This window comes from Zalophus californianus, chromosome 11, assembly GCF_009762305.2.
Source record: "Zalophus californianus isolate mZalCal1 chromosome 11, mZalCal1.pri.v2, whole genome shotgun sequence".
Classification (NCBI taxonomy): Eukaryota; Metazoa; Chordata; class Mammalia; order Carnivora; family Otariidae; genus Zalophus; species Zalophus californianus.
In genome coordinates this window covers 65,183,606-65,203,238 of record NC_045605.1, presented here as the reverse complement: position 1 = coordinate 65,203,238, position 19,633 = coordinate 65,183,606, and the positions used below count along the sequence as shown (strand labels likewise).

Sequence of the window (19,633 nt, the reverse complement as noted above, 5' to 3'; positions counted from 1 at the left end):
TAACCAATATAAAACATGAAACAGACCCTATGCATAAGTCCTTAGCAACAGTTTTAATTGTGATAAAATACAAATAACACAAATTTACCATATTAATGTGTACAGTTCAGTAGTGTTAACATTCGCATTGTTATACGCCCAATCTGCAGAAAGCAGTTTTACTCTCAGAAAAGCAAATAATCCAATAGAGTAATTTTGGCAGAATGTGAAGAAAGCACAGAGAAATGTGAGAAAACTAATTCATTCTTTGAAACGAAAAAGTTGAGAACTTTTAAATCTTCAGAACTAGGCCACTAGATTATCAAAACAAAATAGACCAAAGGACCATCAGTTTAGCATTTTTAAATTACAAATACAACCTCGTGTGGAATAAATTTCATATGGATTAAAAATGTAAATGATAAAAGTATTCAAATAAATAGAGATTGATACATGTGTCATACTGAGTGGAAAAAATATGTCCCAAAGCTAGAAATCACAAAACCTTTCAGATTTTACTATATATAAAATTTTGTATTATTACCTTTAAAAGAGTAACTACAATGTTAGGGCAGTCTTAGGGTAGTGAGATAGTGATTTTTATTTCCTTTTCAATGTTTATCTCTACCTTTTTTTTTCAATGACTATGTTTCACTTGCATAATAAGAAACAAGTATGTGTATGTCTACAAACTTTAATTTGTAGAGTTCTGGAACCTCAACAGTATATTACCTTTTCATTACCGTGTATATCTTGGGGAGACTTAGTTTACAGTTTTGGATTAATCATGCTGTCCATGTGTCATTGGTTCCTCTTTAGACTTCCAGGCTCATGGCCTTATAATTGGCTTATATATGGTGTTATAAATTCCATCAGATTCCAGCCTACCAGTAGTCTCTCCAAATTCTCAGAATGACAGCAAGCCAAGTCAAACCACAAGACCTTACAAATGGCTCTTTCCAGTAATATTGACACATTAGCTGCATAAGATTGACTTTCTTGACTTTCTTGACCTCTGCAACCTCTGTAGCTACTTGGCCTCAACTAACTGTACATCATTAAGTATTGCCCTGTTAAAAACAGTGCTCTTTTACCTACAGCACTTCATCTGCCTAATTCTCTTCATCTTTACCCACAGAACTTCAAGCTAGAATTTGCTTTAAATTGTGAGTTTGTTCCTGTTGAATTTCATGACATCCGACAAGTTAAAGCCAGTTTTAAAAAACTGATGAGGGCTTGTGTCCCAAGCACCATCCCTACTGACTCAGAAGTGACCTTCCTGAAAGCCCTGGGAGACTCTGAGTGGTTCCCACAGGTAATGTCTGGAGCAGCTCATCTTATAACTCAAGGAAAGAGAAGTCCAATTGGATAAACAGAATTGATATTTGAGGGGTAAAAATATTGTGTTCCCCCACTACCTGACCCTCTCCCCTTCTTGTATGCCCTCCATAAAGGTTTTCCAGTTCCAGGAAACCATGTGATCTATTTGATGGGTCTAGAATTCTTCATCCCTGGGCTTTCATCTCTCTATCATTGCAAACTTGGTCTTCATAGGATGCTAAAGAGGAGGTCTTTATTGTTAGATGGAAACTTTGATATGCAATAAATTTAATCAACAAGTATTTATAGGACTGCTGCTCTGTTGTCAGCAAAGTGAGGATCCAGGACAGAACGTGATTTCTAGATGACTCCAAGAGCCTTTCCCTCTTACTTTCTCACCTCTCATGTGTCTCTGCCTTTTCCATGTGTCTAGATTTTAGATTCACCCTCAGACTAGCCACCAAGGTCAATCAATGCCCTAAAGCCTACTTAAGGTTTAGGAAAAACTGCATATCCTTTCTTCAGCTCAGTCAAGCTTGGGATGTTTTTAATTAAACTCTTATTGAGAAATTAAGGAGAAGTAGATATGCCAGCACACATAACCCTCATTTCTTCCAAACCACAGAAGAAAGGTATTTATGACATGCATGTTTTAGACACTGATGCAGACATTTGGCCAAATGCATCTCTGCGGTATACCCTTCAGCCTTGTCTTTAGGCCACTGATGCTATGCCCATTGTGCCTTTGCCCCCTGTAGCAGTTCCCAGCCCCTCTCATCCCCTGTTCCTATCTGCCTCCAAGCTTCCTGCCTCTCTTAAGGAGGAAAAAGAGTTGTTTGCCATGAGCCAGGAAATAATGGGAGTACCCAGGGCAGTGACTATTCTCAAGATACTTAAACTATTAAAAAAAAAAAAACAAAAAAAAACAGCCACATATACAATTAGCTATAAATCTAGATCAGGATATGTTAATACCTACTATGGCAGTTCAGGATACTTTTGAATACCCATGGAAGGAGCTGATCAAAACTCCATTCCGTCCCTAAGCTATGAGCCTCAGCCCCAAACTGTTCCCACCACCCAACAGATCTGTCTGTTCTGGTACATTGTGTGTTCTGCTTCTTACTCCAAAGTGGGTCCGTACCAGAAGTTGGTGACTAAAAATAGTGGAAAATATTGCCCCGCTTGGGATATTGGCATTTTCAAAGTTAACTTAGAGCAAATGCTAAGCCCAAGAGAATTCAGGCCTAGTAATGGCTGTGTTATAGAACAGTGAGTGAGAAGCTTCCCATTGCTGGAGAGGATATGTGCCTTGTTCCTGGGTTTAAAATAGCCCAGCTCTGTTTAAAATATGGGGACGGGGGTTATTTTGTTTTATGTTAGTTGATGGATTCATTCTACAAATTATATCAAATGATGCTTAAAATATAGTTTTAAACTATAATACACAATTGGTTTTGAATCTGTATGCTTCATTAGGGACTTGAATCTGTTGACTTGGCTTAAAAAGCTGAGCACAAATAGAAGTTTTCTTCCCATTGAATACACAGTGCAGACAAATAAGAGTGTCTTTTTTAAAAGATAAAATTCATTTGTCATAAAATTCAACCCTTTAAAGTGTACAATTCAGTGCTTTTTAGTATTTTCACAGAGTTGTGCAACCATCCTCCTATCTAATTACAGGAAAATTAAGAGTATCTGAAGTAGAATTGACTACATCATAGAAAAACACATTTTAAGTCCAGTAACTGTGTTGGTAGGGCCACTTAGACCCTCAGTCTCTTCCACTCTTTGGAATTCCATAGCTCTTCTACTTGGGGGGGATCATGTACGGCCAGTTTATTTCATTGTCCGTTATTTGAACACATTGTTTTAAAATATGTCTACTTTTGGGGGCACCTGGGTGGCTCAGTCGTTAAGCGTCTGCCTTCGGCTCAGGTCATGATCCCAGGGTCCTGGGATCGAGCCCCCTATCGGTCTCCCTGCTCAGCAGGAGGCCTGCTTCTCCCTCTCCCACTCTCCCTGCTTGTGTTCCCTCTGTCTCTCTTTGTCTCTCTCTCTCTCCGTCAAATGAATAAATAAAATCTTTAAAAAAAATAAAATAGAATAAAATATGTCTACTTTTAAATCATGTCATTATTTCATCTTGATTTTGACAAAGAACTTTAAGCATATAAAACTTATTGTGGTTCTTTTGTCCAAATACTTTATCCCTAACTTGTTTCGTTATCTACGGTTGATAATGAGCCTGTCTGTTTGTGGTGCTCAGAAAATGCCTGGTCTAATTGTGGCCTCCTTTCCTGTCTCCTAGCTTCACAGGATAATGCAGCTGGCTGTGGTTGTATCAGAAGTACTTGAGAATGGTTCCTCAGTTTTGGTCTGTTTGGAGGAAGGCTGGGACATCACTGCACAAGTAAACTATTAAAACATAGTTTTATATAGTTTTAGATTTATATTTAAATTCCGTTGTTTTTAAATTCTGCAGATGAATCTTTTGTATAATGACTAATGTGTTTATAGATAGAGAAAGTCCTATGTTAAAAACCACTTAGTATCCATCAGAGAGCTCTGTGCCCTGAGCTTCCAGGCACTACATAAGCTGGAGCTCTGGCCCCAGGGCATCAGGCTCTCACATGACAGATACACCATGCGAGCATACAAATGGAGCCCTTGATCAGAGGGTAGGACATGGACCATCCTTCTTGGGTTTTGTCAGTCTTTTCCTTGGCTTTCAATAAGCCCCTCCTTTACCAACTCCAGAGTGAAAAAAGGAAAGTGTAAATATAAACTAGGTAAGATGTTCATCTATACCTGCCAAAAAGTAGATAATAGGTTTGAACCGATCCTCTAGCCGTATTAATTAACTTGTAGGAGAGGGCTGCAGACAGCACACTGTTGGGGTAAAGATTAAAATCGTAAGTCCCTGAAAGAAAACATGTAGCCAAAATGAATTTGAGGTTTCGTTTTTACTGTGGAAAGTTTGCAGAATTAATCTGATTGGCTGTCCTGGGGCAGTTAGTGAACAAATTTGCTTGTTCAGGTGACTTTGCCTGCCTTAGTAACAAAATTTTTTCGGGACTGAAAGTAATGAAGTATCCATCCTGCTTGTGCCTTAGGTGACATCCCTGGTTCAGTTACTCAGTGATCCCTTTTATAGGACACTTGAAGGCTTCCGGATGTTGGTCGAAAAAGAATGGCTCTCTTTTGGTCATAAATTCAGTCAGCGGAGCAGCTTGACCCTCAACTGTCAGGGTAGTGGTTTTACTCCAGTCTTCCTGCAGTTCTTAGACTGTGTACACCAGGTAAGTAGAGCAAACTTAAATTGACTTGATATGAAGGAAAGAAAAGAACTAGCATTTATTGCACATTGCAGTGCTGTGACTGGTATCTTCATGTCATGACTCTGATGGACTCAGCCATAAGACTTGCTGAAATCTTAGCAGTGGATTCCTGGGAATAGAGAAGAAAAAGAACTAGTTGGTTTCTGAAACTAGGAGAGCTGAGTTGTCAATTGGGCTGGCCCCCATGTGAAGTGGCCAGCATTCTAAATTATCATCTCCCAAGAAGAGGGGCACACTTGGGTTTGTTGTCCAGGAAGGTTTGATCTATGGTAGAACAGCAAAAATCTCTAGATGATGGCAGGGCCTGAAATCTAGCAGGTGGTCTTCCCAGTTTGGGAGGACCTTAGTTTGTGCCTAGCAACATAGAAGGTAGAGCCTAACCCCTGAGAAAGAATCAGGGCCCAATCGAGCAAGCCTGGAGATTGAGAACACTGGCTTGATTCTACTCAGTGACCTAATCAGGGCTAATCAAGAGACTAGACAGAAACCCAGGTATATAATCCAGTCAGACCCAGTGGGAGCAGGGGGTTAGGGAGATTCGAATGCTCTAGGCTCCCTCCTACCCTCATCTCAGGCACATCAGGTATAAACTTCCTAATGGGGTCTAAATCAGAATTGGGCTTCAGAATTGCAGGGCACTGAGTTTGCTAAATTGGCCTAAGAAAAGCAAGGTTGAAATTTCCAGCTTTGTTTCATCTGCACCACAACAATGAATGGGTTCTGGCATGTCAAACATATTTGTCAGAACAGTGCGCCTCCTTGAAATAGATTGGCCTCAGGTATCTATTGGAAGGAGAGGTGGAAATGTTTTCAGGAGCCAGAACTGAAATTAGGTCTTCTAAAGAGGCCAGGTTGGTGTATGGGTTTTGTTTTGGTTTGGTTTTTTATCCTGTCAATCATTTGATCAGCATAAATTTTAACTTATTTAAAATGTATACAATTCAGTAGTTTTTAGTATACTCACAGAGTTGTGTAATTGCCACAATCAATTTTAGAACATGTTACCACTCCAAAAAGAAACTCTATGCCCATTAGCAGTGACTTTCCATACCCCCACCCGCACCCCATTCCCCACATACACACACTCTGGTGGTTATTTTTGATTGCTCTAATGAGCTTCTTAAAGAAAAGATCTATTGAATGATTTCAATGAATTCTGTCTGAGCAGCATCTGGAGAAGCTGGTTACAAGGTTGAGCTTACATTTTAAATCTTTGCAGCAAATGGTGTATTTGTTTACTATTTGAATATGAGCCTTTTTATTTCATACTCCTTTTGGCAGATAGATGAGGGAGACATTTGGAGCCCATTGTGTCTGAAACAGAAAGCTTAGCTGAGACCAGGGAGAGGAGCAAGCATCTTTTTCTCACATCTAGATAGGTGAAAGCATATGAGTTCTTCATGAAAGCACTTCTTATTATCTTGCTTATTACCTTATATTGCTTACCAAATGCACTAGGCTGTCTACCTTAAACTTACACAGTGATGTATGTCAATTATTTCTCAGTATAACTGGCAGAGATTTGGGGAGGCAGGTAAAAGCAACTACAAACTATACAATTTCATTTATAGAAAATTCTACAAAAGGCAAAACTGTAATCAGTCAGCCTGTATGCTGTAAATAGAGAAATTTTACTATATGTAAATTGTATATCAATGAACTGGAAAAACAGAATTTTAATTAGTAAGTCCAGCATCTCAGTTAACTGGAGTTCCAGAAAAAGAAAAGAGCAGCTATCTAGTTTCTCCAGAGAAAAATTTGTCAGTCTGCTGCCCAGAAAATACTTAAAAGCCTGGCTGCTTGCTCTTTAGAAATAGGGCAGCAAATAGGTCCAGGGAGATCCCTCTTAAGTGTGCAGATTTTTTCTTTTTCTATGCTATTTTCAGTTTCAAGCCTCATCACTAACCCAGTTGTTCCTGCCGTTCCCAAGTCCAGAGCTCATCAAGTTTGTTTTTTTCCAGAGGACAAACTTCTAATCCCTTGCTTTCAAGGAGGCAATCACATGACTACATGGGGTAGGAAAGGATGCTGGATATCTCACCACTTCCTCTATAGACTTACACCTAGTCCTGATTTTTGGCTCCCATTTCACCCCCATATATGTTACTCAGCTCTTGGGCCTCTGAGTCCTGAGCCTTTCTGGGTTTAAAGGGCAAGCTGTTACCTTCTCAAATCATTTTCATCCTACAAGCATCCCAATGTAGCTTCTCATCTTCTATCACTTATTGCTATTCTTCCTTCTATTTTCCTTCGTTCATAAGTGTACTGAATTTTCTTGACCTGCTACTGTCTCCCTTCCCATTCTCCCCACCTCCTTTTAGGTTTTTTGCCTTATAAAAATTCCTTTCCTTTAATTAAGGAAGAGTTGCAGGGGGCTGAGTATGTATGGCCTAATTTGGCTTAAGTTAAATGCACTATTAAATATGTTAAACATCCATGTTCAACTTGCAGAATTCTGCATCCCTAAACATGAGAATCAGCAAAAGAATGCACTCACAGTTAGTAAGAGATGGGAGGTTCTCATAGAAGACATATTGTCCTCAAAAATGAGAACATTATTCTACCCCAAGTATAATAATAATTACTTGATATGGAACACTTATATTTTATTGTTGGGGTAGGAAGGAGTGTGAGTAGTCTAGAATTGGAAAGAATAAAAATAACCTGTATTGTGTGAGTACCCCTTAAGTGGTGTAAACAAAATAATATAAACAAAAGTGAAGTACAAATTATATTCCTGTTGTCTTTAGAATACATTACAATAGATGCTAAAATGATATGTTATCTAAAACATCTTAGGATGTATGTTTGATTTCCAGGAGCTTTTTATTTTAAATGATGAGTTAAAATTCAAATGATCTATATAAATTGAGCTTTAGTTATAACTCAGTTATTTGTAGATGAATGCTTCACAAACTGTAGAAGATAATATTGTTCAGGGCCTAAAGACTTCTTTAGTATTAATTTAAATCTGATTGTACCACATTAAAATTTTTTATAGATTTTTTTTAAAGATTTTTTTATTGGGACACCGGGGTGGCTCAGTCAGTTAAGCGTCTGCCTTCGGCTCAGGTCATGATCCCAGTCCTGGGATCGCGCATCGGACTCCCTGCTCAGCAGGGAGTCTGCTTCTCCCTCTGCCTGCCGCTCCCCCTGCTTGTGTTCTCTCTCTCTCTCACATATAAATGAATAAGATATTTTTGTAAAAAGATTTATTTATTTTAGGAAGAGAGAGAGTGCGAGTAGGGGGAGGACCAGAGGGAGAGAGAAAGAGAGAGAGAGAGAAGCAGACTCCCCACTGAGCATGGAGCCTGATGCAGGGCTCGATCTCACAACTCTGAGATCATGACCTGAGCCAAAATCAACAGTTGGACACCTAACTGAGTCACCCAGGTGCCCCAACATTAAAATTTTTTTAATTAAAATATGAATTTTTAAAAATTTGCCTTAACCCTCTTTTGCCTTAGTACCCTCACACATAATAACCTGAGCGGAGGCAAGTCATGGCAAAGCAAGCATATGACCTTAATTGCAGTATTTAAAGGATGCTTGGCTATGATAGGTATCAGCTTTGGTGAAGCAAATTACTTTGTGCTGAAAAGGGATTGTTTATTCATTCAAAAACAGAAGACTATAGAGGACTGTAGTTAACAAATAGTGCTTCTGACTCTTGCTGACTTAATTATAAGGTAGTGTTTCATCATCTCCTACATTACTAGTTTTAGGCATTAGAAAACGCCTTCTTTGAATACCTTTCAAATGAACACTAGTGCTTTACATGACTCCAGTGTTTGCCAGACAATTCGAATTACTGCTGTCCTCAGTCTCTCAGGGGCACAAAACAGAGCCAGGCCCAACAACATTTAAAAAAAAAAAAAAAAGTGCAAAATTACGCAGCAGCAAGCGAAACTCCCAGGTGGAATGTGTTCACTGCTTTTTAACCATTTCTAACATGCTGAATGCCAAAAGACAGTCTATGGAAATTTGCCTAGACTTGTCCATTAGTACTAGTGGAGTTACAAAGAAAACAGATGAAGCACTGATCTTAAATTAGAACTGCCTCATCATATAAAAAGCCATTGTTTACGCCAGTATATCCAGGTGTCAGATGAATTATAAATGCTAGATCACTGTTTCATAATAGCAACATCTGGCAAATTTTTTGTTGCTTCTAGAAAAATTGGCTTAGTTCAAATGATATCATTACAGGATGCTTCCTTTTCTTAAAATAGTTGAACCAAATTCAAAAAGAAATACATCCAAAATACAAAAATGAAATTTTTACCTAAAATTTATTTTTAAAATATAATACCAAGGGAATAGATATGTATAATATGAACGAAAACATGAAGTATAGGAAAGCATCTCCTCTATTCCAACATTAGAGTAAATCTTTGAGCGTTTCTTAGAACTTTTTCATTATTTCCTACTTTGAGAAAAACAACAGTTATAACTTTGCTTTTGAAGTTTATTCAGGTTGTTTCAAGTTGACTCGCTTTGGTCTGGCTGTGTGATACGGTTCTCCTCACAGTTACCATACGCCAGCACTATGCTAGGTCCTATTACAAAAAGAAAAAATATTTGCCCCTTGAAGATATGAACTTTCCTTGTGAGCACATGTATGAGGAGCCAAGCAGCCCTCACACGGTTTGGTTACTCTAAAATTTATTATGCCATTAATATTGGCAAAATAACCGCAGGTAATGGAGTAATGGTATATTCAAAGTTTCTGGTGTCTGCCCGCTTCCCATTCATTTGAAAACTGGCAGAAATTGATATAATCCAAGCTGTTTTATATCAAAGCAATTTTACATTAAAGTTCTTAATATTCTGAGCGCATAAAATAAATCTGCGTTTACATATCAGTCTTACTTACTAATTTTTGATCTTTCACAAATTATTTAAGCTCTCTGTGCTTTGGTTTCTAGATAGATACATGGATAGATAGCTATCAGAAGGATTACAGATCTTATGTAAAGTGATTGGCACAGTAGAAACTGCACAGTTAATGTTTGTTAAATCTTTATCTTGAAATAACAAAAACCTACATTAATTACCTATTTTTCTAGGGTGTATCTATCATACCCACAATTTTTCCAATGTTGATACCATTCTATATAGGGTCTCTTGTAGCTTAACATTTCTAATTCTTGAAAGCAAAATCCAGTGTTAACTTACTATATTTTATTCCCAAAACATTGATCTTTCCTGGGATTTGAGTCATAGCTTATTTTATGGGCCTTTAAATTTTATAAAGTACTTAGTGACACATGGGCAAAAAATAAGACCCTATAAATTCATGTTTCTCCAAATTCCATTTCAAATTCTCTTCTTATAAATAAGTGAAATTGGCAGGTTTCACTCCATAATGGAAAACAAAACTAAAATACCTCACATATCTTCGTCTTTTAAGTCTGTATATTTTTATCTTCCATCAAGATAAGTATAAAATTATTTTGGACAACAGAAGCCAGATGATGCCTGAGAAAGGCCTAAAACTCTACTCATCAACATATTTGGGGAAATGCTCATATAGAATTAATTTATAGGCTGAGAGGCCTATTATTTCCAATTCTACATAATAAAATAAGGCTAAATGTATCTGAAGCAGATTTGCCTTTAGGCCTCGAAAATCTTGTGGCCAACAATAAAGAAAAATAATGAAACCAAATGCTGTTCTTTAAAAAGATCGATAGAATTGATAAACTTCTAGCCAGACTGATCAAAGAAAGATGCAAAATACCAATAATAGAAATGAGAAAGATGACATCACTACAGATTCTACAGATATTAAAAGGACCATAAGGGAATATTATGAACAATTTTGTACCAATAAAATCAACAATTTAGATGAAATGGACAAATTCCTTGAAAGACACAACCTACCACACTCACTCAGGAAGAAATACATAATTTGAATAAGCCTGTGTCTATTAAGGAAATAGAAATTGTAGTTAAAGTCTTTCCACACTGAAAACTTCAGACCCGTGTAGCTTCACTGGTTAATTTTGCCAAGTATTTAGAAAGAAATAATAGCAATTCTACAAAAACTCTTCCAGAAAATTGAAGCAAAGGGAATACTTCTCACCTCAGTCTATGAGACCAGCATTACCCTGGCCTGACAAAGACAACAAAAGAAAACTATAGACCAGTATCTGTGATGATCACACATTCAAATTTTCTAAACAAAATTTTAGCAAATCAAATCCAACAATATATTTAAAAGATAATATGCCATGGTCAAGTGGCATTTATCCCAGGAATGCACAGTTGGTTACACATTCAAAATCAGTCAAAATAGGGGCGCCTGGGTGGCTCAGTCATTTAAGCGTCTGCCTTCGGCTCAGGTCATGATCGCAGGGTCCTGGGATCGAGCCCTGCATCTGGCTCACTGCTCCACGGGGGGCCTGCGTCTCCCTCTCCCACTCCCTCTGCTTGTGTTCCCTGTCTCGCTGTGTCTTTCTCTGTCAAATAAATAAAATCTTTTTTTAAAAGATTTTATTTATTTATCTCAGAGAGAGAGAGAATGAGATAGAAAGCACGAGAGGGAAGAGGGTCAGAGGGAGAAGCAGACTCCCTGCTGAGCAGGAAGCCCGATGTGGGACTCGATCCTGGGACTCCAGGATCATGACCTGAGCCGAAGGCAGTCACTTAACCAACTGAGCCACCCAGGCGCCCCAAATAAATAAAATCTTAAAAAAAAAAAATCAGTCAAAATAATTCACCATATTAAGAAACTTTTTAAAAAAGAAAAACCATATGGTCATCCCAATAGATGCAAAAAACCATTTGAGAAAATATAACATCCATTCCTTATAAAAATGTTCAGGAAGCTAGAAATAGAAGGGAACTTCCTCAAACTCTAGATAGTATCTATTTTTTAAGAACCTATAGCTAACATCATACTTAATAGTGAAAGACTAAATGCTTTTCCCTTAAGATCAGGAACAAGATGTGGATGTCTACTTCACCACTTCTATTCAACATTGTACTAAATAAAGGTCCTAGCCGTGCAATTAGGCAAGAAAATAATGATAATAAAGACATCCACATTAGAAAAGAAGTGAAATTATCTTTTCACACGCAACATGGTTGTCTATGGAATCTACAAAAAACTACTAGAATAAGTGAATTTAGCAAGGCTACAGAATACCTGATCAATATACAAAAATCACTAGTATTTCCACATACTAGCAATGAATTATTGGAAAATTAAAATGTAAAAATTATTATCTTTACAATAGTATCAAAAAACATGAAATCTAACAATATGTTAAAAGCCTAGAAACTGAAAGCTATAAAACATTACTGAGAGAAATTAAAGGCCTAAATAAATCAAGAAATACCTCTTGTTTTATGGGTCAGAGGATTCAGTATTGTTGAAATGTCATTTTCCCCAGATCACAATCAAACTCCCAGGAGGCTGTTTTGTAGAAATTGGCAAGCTCATTCTAAAATCCATATGGAAATGCAAAGAATCTAGAATAGCCAAAACAACTTTGAAAAAGAACAAAATTGGAAGACTGGCACTATCTGATTTTATTATAAAGCTACAGTAATCAAGATTGTGTGATAATTGGTATAAAGATAGGTCAGTGGAACAGAGTAAAGTCCAGAAATAGTCCCACACTATATGTGATATGTGGAAAACTGACTTTCAATGAAGGTACAAAAGCAATTGGTAGAGAAAGGATAGTCTTTTCAACAAATAGTGTGAGACAATTGGATTTCCAGATGCAAAAACAAACAAACAAAAAACTTTGATCCAAATCTAGCACCAATATAAAAGTTAATTCAAAAGGGATCATAGACCTAAATGTAAGACCTAACATTATACAACTTCTGGAACAAAACATAGGAAGAAATTTTTGTGACCTTGGGTTAGGCAAGGGTATCTTACATTCAACACCAAAAGCATGATTTATTAAAAGAACAAATTCATAAATTAGACCTTGTCAAAATGTAAAACTTTTGTTCTTTAAAAATCCCTGTTAATAAAATGAAAAGACAAATCATGTATCTGCTTAAAGGGCTTGTATCCAGAAGAATTCAAGAATTCTTGGGGCCCCTGGGTGGCTGTCAGTTAAGCATCTGCCTTTGGCTCAGGTCATGATCTCAGGGTCCAGGGATTGAGCCCAGTGTTGGGCTCCCTGCTCAGCGGGGAATCTGCTTCTCCCTCTCCCTCTCCCCCTGCCCCTCCCCCACAACTCCCACCATTCCTGCTCCTGTGCGTGCTCACTCGTTCTCCCTCTCTCTCTTTTGCGTGCACAAAAACAAATAAAATCTTTACAAAAATAAAAATTAAAAATTAAAAAAATAAAAACAGGATAAAGCGATACTTAACAGAAGGGGAAGGAAGCATGTGGATTGTGCTTTTTGGAGACCACTGTGGTATTTTACAGCAGAAGAACCTAGGTGTCCCATTGACAAGGAGGAAAAAAAGCCAGTGAACTAGACAAACTGAGTCTCTGGGAGATAGGACTAAGTGGAGAAAGTATAATTTTTCTTTTTTACTGGAAATCAAGCACCATATTTTGTCATGCAAATACAACCGGGTCTTTGTTTCTCATTATGGTAAAAAGACATTTCAGAAAACAGAATTGAGAGCCCAGAAATAAACCCACACATATATGGACAATTAATTTACAACAAAGGAGCCAAGAACAGAAAATGGAGAAAGGACAGTCTTCAGCAAATGGAAAAACTGGACAACTACATGAAAAAGAATGAAACTAGACCACTATCTTACACCATATACAAAAATTAACTCAAAATGGATTAAAGACTTGAATTTAAGACCTAAAACTATAAAATTCCTAGAAGACTCCAAAGGCAAGGGAAGCAAAAGCAAAAATAAACAAATGGGACTACATCAAACCAAAAAGCTTCTTCTGCACAATGAAGGAAACATCAAAATGAGAGGGCAACCTACTGAATGGGAGATGATATTTTGAAATCTTCTATCTGATAAGGGGTTCATATCCACAATAGATAGAGTTCCTACAACTCAATGATGAAAAAAAAATTTAAAAATGGGCAGAGGATCTAAATAGACATTTTTCCCATGTTTCTTAATGTCAGATTCCAAATGTGGCTATCTATGTATTAATCAACCCAGCATTCAAGTCAATCTGGTTTTTTTTCCCCGTGGAAGAAATCCTCACATGCTTGTTTCTTAAACTGTGGCTAAAGAATGAAAAAAAAAGTTGCTCTATATCTTCTTTTCTATTTCCAAAAGACCTAACAATTAACCCCAGTTTGGGGGCAGATTGTCTTTGGCCTCAAACAGTTAGCACCAGTAGGTGCCCTTGCCCCTGAGCACTGACACCGTGATGCTATCTAAGCACCAATTCCAATTCAAGCAGGGTGAGTGCCAGGGGCCTTGGGAAGTGTCTAACCTTGCTAACATAATTGTAGGGTCCAGGATTTGTGGTGAGGCCAGTCACTCAGTACAGTGGGCTATGAAAGTATTTTTCCACTTGTAGAGTTTTGCTTCTAGTCCTAGCATATGATCTCCCTGAAATACCTGTAAGTTCAACTTAAGGTCATATTCATTATTTCCATTCTACTTTACCTCATAAGTGGGTCTTCAAAATTATATACTTAAGCATATTAAGTATCAGAATAATCAAGGAAAGATAAAGATATGTATGAGGCAGTGGTTTCTAGGGAGAATAGTCATTGAGAGAATGGTTTTGTTATTTGGAGCTTTGTTTGATAAAAGTTTTTAAAAAAATTTTTAGAACCTATTATGGACTGGGTCCATAGAAATAGCCCTGAACTCTTCTTCCCTGTGACTAACAAGGTTTATTCCAACGTCTGTTGGGGCAAAGTTGTTCTTGGAGCTCACTCTCCTTGAGCACATTGCAGATTCCTCCTCCCTGAGACTCTCAGATGGAAGGGAACCAAGTTCCATCCTGGGCCTGTCTCCTTCTGTCCTACCACCCACAATCTGAGTCACCCCCTCTCTATCATGTGACACTGGCTGTTGGGTGTTGCCATTGATTCCGAACCAGGAGCTCAGACTAGGGAGCATGCAGTTCTAAAACGCTGGAATAGGGCACACTACCTGGCTATTCAGGGCCATGTCACAGTTGTCCCATGGAAAGCTCTGTAGTCTTCTGGAGATCCGATGCAACAGGAAGTGGCTGAGAGCAGGGAAGCAGCTCCACAATATACAAGCCTACTGAATGAGAGTCATACTCTCTTTTAATATATTTTCCTAAGATCCTCTTTATTTTATATTACTTTTGAGCTAAAATTTTAGTTCATTTAAAAAGCCAGTAAGAAAATGTTATAGGGGGAAAAAACCTTTAATCACAGAAAACTAGGTTTCTAACCAGATGATAAGCTTTGATAAATCAATGATACCCAGATCATGACTTTAAATTCTCACTGATCTATCAGGCTGTAACATCAATCTATTACACACATGCCTGCTCACTTTGGCTGACCAAATGTGGGCCTACGTTGCCAAATTAAACATGGAGAGAAAAGCTGGCTTCTAGACAGCCTGCCTAACATGTTCATTTGAAACAGCTTTTAAGCAAATATAATTATGATTGGAACTTATCTCAACCAAACAAAATTCTCTAATGGTCATGAGAGATTGAGCAATATAGAGGTGAGATTGCTCTGGGTGGACTGGAGTGTCACAAGGTCATCAGCCTACCTTCTGCCAACATAAGATGGCTCCATAGAGTCTGCATACAGCCTGTTTAAAGTATGCTACAGCTCAGTGACCATTCCAAGCTCTGCCTTCTCCCTCTCTCCCACATCATGCCTTCATCCTTATTCCTACATCCAGTGACCTCACTGCCTAATTTAATGATGAAAAATTAAATTAAAAGGCATAAGCCCTTCCCCCTTCCCTTGGCACTTGAACATCTCTTTCTTCTAATCTACTCTTCTATCTCTCCTAATTTCCAAAGCTGTTCCCTGTATCTGAGCCCTTAGCCTCATTCATTCTTGCTTTCCCCGGGGCCTTGCTCTCTTAGTTATCAGCTCTTTTGCCACAATTTGTTCTGTCTCTACTGGCTTCTGCATTGTCTTCAGACAGCCATATATTTCTTTTGTCCCAAAAAGATCTTTTTTTTTTTAAGATTTTATTTATTTATTTGACAGAGAGACACAGCAAGAGAGGGAACACAAGCAGGGGGAGTGGGAGAGGGAGAAGCAGGCTTCCTGCAGAGCAGGGAGCCTGATGCGGGGCTCAATCCCAGGACCCTGGGATCATGACCTGAGCCAAAGGCAGACGCTTAATAACTGAGCCACCCAGGCGCCCCACGAAAAGATCTCTTGCTGTCCTCTAAACCACCACCTGCTCTTCGCATTCCTTTCACTGACAAACTTCTCTGTACAACTTTTCTTGTTTTATTACACACTGTTTACACCACAAGTGCCTGAAAAGCAAGTTATGATTTATGATATGTCTGTTGAGTCCCTAGCACAGTATAAAGCACTGAATGAGGCATAGACCCTGGGTTCAAATTTGGTCTCACTGACTACTGTCAAATGACCTTGGGAAATTACTTAATCTTACTCACCCTCAGCTTCTTCATTTCTAAAGGAGGGGGGCGTGGGAATAATAATGCTTATCTTCAGAGGATCTGAATAGGGATTTTGCCAAAGAAGACATACAGAAGCCTATAAGTATTATGAGAAGGTGCTCAACATCACTAATATCAGGGAAATGCATAATCAAAACCACAGCAAGATATCACCACGCGCCTATTAGGATGGCTAGTATCATGAAGACAAGAGGTAATAAGTGTTGTCAAGATATAGAGAAAAGGGAGCCCTTGTGCCTAGTTGGTGGGAATGTAGATTGGTGTAGCCACTGTAGAAAAGTAGTTCCTCAAAAAATTAAAAACAATGACCTTATGATCCAGCAATCCCACTTCTGGATATTTATCCAAGGGAGTAAATTTGGTATCTCAAAGAGATAAGTGTACTCCTGTACTCACTGCAGCATTATTCACACTAGCCAACATATGGAAACAACCTAAGTGTCCACCTACAGATGAATGGACAAAGAAAATGTTAGATATATAAACAATGGAATATTATTCAGCCATGAGGAAAAAAAAAAAAAGGAAATCTTGCCATTTGCAACAACGTGGCTGGACCTTGAGGGCATTATGCTAAGTGAAATAATTCAGAGAAGAATAAATTCAGTATGATCTCATTTATATGTGGAATCTAAAAAAGCCAAACTCATAAAGACAGTAGAATGGTGGTTGCCAGAGGCTGGGGGTTGGAGGAAATGTGGAGATACTGGTCAAGGGGTAGAAACTTCCAGTTATAAGAGGGTTAAGTTCTGGGAACCCGATGTGCAGCATGATGACTGAAGTTAACAATACTGTATTATATGCTTGAAAGTTGCTAAGATACTGTATCTTAAATGTTCTCACTAAGAAAGAAGCTAATTATGTGAGGTGGTAGAAGTGTTAACTAATCCTATTGTAATCATTTCATAATAGATAATGTGTATCAAATCATCATGTTGTATACCTTAAATTGACCATGTTATATGTCAGTCATATCTCAGGAAAGCCAGGAAAGAATGATGCCTATCTTGCAATGTTGTTATGGAGATTAAATGAAATTATGTTTATAAAAACCCCTAGCATGGTGTCTGGCATGTAGTAGGCGCTCAAAAAGGCTGGTTCCCTTCCCACTCCACTCGTGGTAGGGTTTCAGTTGATTGACCACGTGGTCAATTTCAGGTCACCATTCAGTGGCATGGCATCCAGTTTCTGTTAAGTTTGATTCTTACTCTTCTGTCTTGTGTGTTTCAGGTTCACAACCAATATCCAACGGAATTTGAATTCAATCTCTGTTACTTAAAGTTTTTGGCTTTCCACTATGTGTCTAATCGCTTTAAAACATTTCTCCTGGATTCAGACTATGAAAGATTAGAGCATGGTATGTGTTTGCACTCCCTTGTTCCATCTTTTTTGTTAGTTTTGTGTGTTTTTAATTAAAAACTCTAATCTACCCCCAAGTATGGCAAGGCCATTTTAGGGTATTACCCTGAACTATAAAAGTAGAATAGATGGGGCGCCTGGGTGGCTCAGGTCATGGTCTCAGGGTCCTGGGATCGAGCCCCGCATCGGGCTCCCTGCTTTGTGGGAAGCCTGCTTCTCCCTCTCCCACTCCCTCTGCTTGTGTTCCCTCTCTGGCTGTCTCTCTCTCTCTCTCTGTCAAATAAATAAAATCTCTAAAAATAAATAAATAAAAGTAGAATAGATATGAATGAGTGCCCACCTTCTCCAATTATGTGCTGTGCTCTTAGGGACTGCAGGTGGTTGTCCCAGTAGCACCGTAGAAGGGTGAAATTTGCTTACTATGTTAACATCCCAAAGTGGTATCACTGAAGAGAAACATTTGACTTAGTTTTACCATCCCTGGTACACTCACTCTGGTAGGAAAAGTGCCGGCCCTTGGAGGCAGTTTGAATAGCAGGAAAGGCCATGGGCTCCAGAGCAAATAGACCAGGGTTCAATTCCAGCATTCCTAGTACCAGCTGAGGACTTTGGACAAGTTCAGTGCCTCTCTGAGTTTCCTCAGCGTCCTCATCTCTAAAATGAGGACAGTGGGCGCCTGGGTGGCTCGGTTAGGCGACTGCCTTCGGCTCGGGTCATGATCCCGGAGTCCTGGGATCGAGTCCCACATCATGCTCCCGGCTCAGCGGAGAGCCTGCTTCTCCCTCTGACCTTCTCCCCTCTCATGCTGTTTCTCTCTCTCTCTCTCTCTCTCTCTCAAATAAATAAATAAAATCTTTAAAAAAATAAAAAATAAAATGAGGACAGTAATAGCACCCACCCCTTTGGCCATGATGATCACATGAGGAAATATTTATAAATTTCTTAGCAGTTTCTAGCTTTTAATAATCACTCATTGAATTTTATTTATTTATTTTTTTAAAAAGAGTAGATTTTGAAAGTCAGCCCCTGTGGAAACATTCCCCACAGGGATTTTACATTCTTACTTTTGTTGTTTTTTTAAGAGGGGAAGGGATAATACACAAGATCTTGTTAAGAAGACAGTAAAGAAAAAAATCTATTTTCAATATATGTACCTGGATATTCATAAAGAGAACTCTTCTAGTGGCTGAAAATATTTACTGATGTTCTCAGTTTAAAATATGAAATCAAAAAATGTTGCTTTCCGGTGTATGCTATTAAATGGTCTAGCATGATATTTCATACTTTTGGTAAAGGAGACAGCACTGGTTCTTATTTATACTCCAGACCTTTGTTGACTCATAGAATTGTCATTCCACATGTCATAATCAGAAACTTTAATTTCTTAAGCACTGTGTGTTGGGAAAACATTAAGGAGAACTGATTACATTGGACATTAGAGTCACTTGGAGAACTTTTAAATCTTTTTTTTTTAAGATTTTATTTATTTGACAGAGAGACACAGTGAGAGAGGGAACACAAGCAGGGGGAGTGGGAGAGGGAGAAGCAGGCTTCCTGCAGAGCAGGGAGCCTGATGCAGGGCTCAATCCCAGGACCCTGGGATCATGACCCGAGCCAAAGGCAGATGCCCAACCACTGAGCCACCCAGGTGCCCCCACTTAGAGAACTTTTAAAATAACTAGTATCTGGGACCCATCCTCAGAGATTCTGATTTAATTGGTCTGAGGCAAGACCTAAGCATTGGGATTTTTTAAAGCCCTTGATTTTCCTGATCTGTGGCCAGGGTTGAGAACTACCACACTGGACTCTGCAGTTAAAAGGTAAACAAGAAACAGTACTTAGTCTTGGGGGCCTCTTTGTAGGATTTTGTGCAGCCTTGGGCTTGAAACATTCTTTTCTGATCAACTGGTAAAATGTTTGTTGACTTTTGACTGAGTCATTTCATTCAAAGCAAGACAGCACTGCTAAGAGAGGCACCCTTGGCCCTTTGAAGAAATACTCTCCTTCCTCACCCTTACACATCTTCTCTATTAAAACCAAAGTGAGCCCATGTGAGTGGCAAAT

At 38.5% G+C, this 19,633-nt stretch overlaps 1 protein-coding gene and 1 long non-coding RNA gene across 4 annotated transcripts in view; one reads left to right on the top strand and one right to left on the bottom strand.

Annotated features, from left to right (window-relative positions):
• SBF2 (SET binding factor 2) overlaps window positions 1-19,633 on the top strand; it is a 474,770-nt gene that overhangs the window by 443,916 nt on the left and 11,221 nt on the right. For all 3 annotated transcript variants that reach the window (XM_035722821.1, XM_035722820.1, XM_035722819.1), the window contains 4 exons: window positions 1,118-1,294; window positions 3,611-3,712; window positions 4,416-4,601; window positions 17,441-17,567. In XM_035722821.1, coding sequence (XP_035578714.1) covers window positions 1,118-1,294; window positions 3,611-3,712; window positions 4,416-4,601; window positions 17,441-17,567 — 592 coding nt within the window. The remainder of the gene's footprint in view (window positions 1-1,117; window positions 1,295-3,610; window positions 3,713-4,415; window positions 4,602-17,440; window positions 17,568-19,633) is intronic.
• Window positions 4,608-18,849, bottom strand: LOC118356076. Its single transcript, XR_004819414.1, has 3 exons — window positions 18,724-18,849; window positions 14,710-14,826; window positions 4,608-4,749 (listed from the first exon to the last, which is right to left on the bottom strand). It is a non-coding gene; the product is annotated as an uncharacterized LOC118356076 (long non-coding RNA).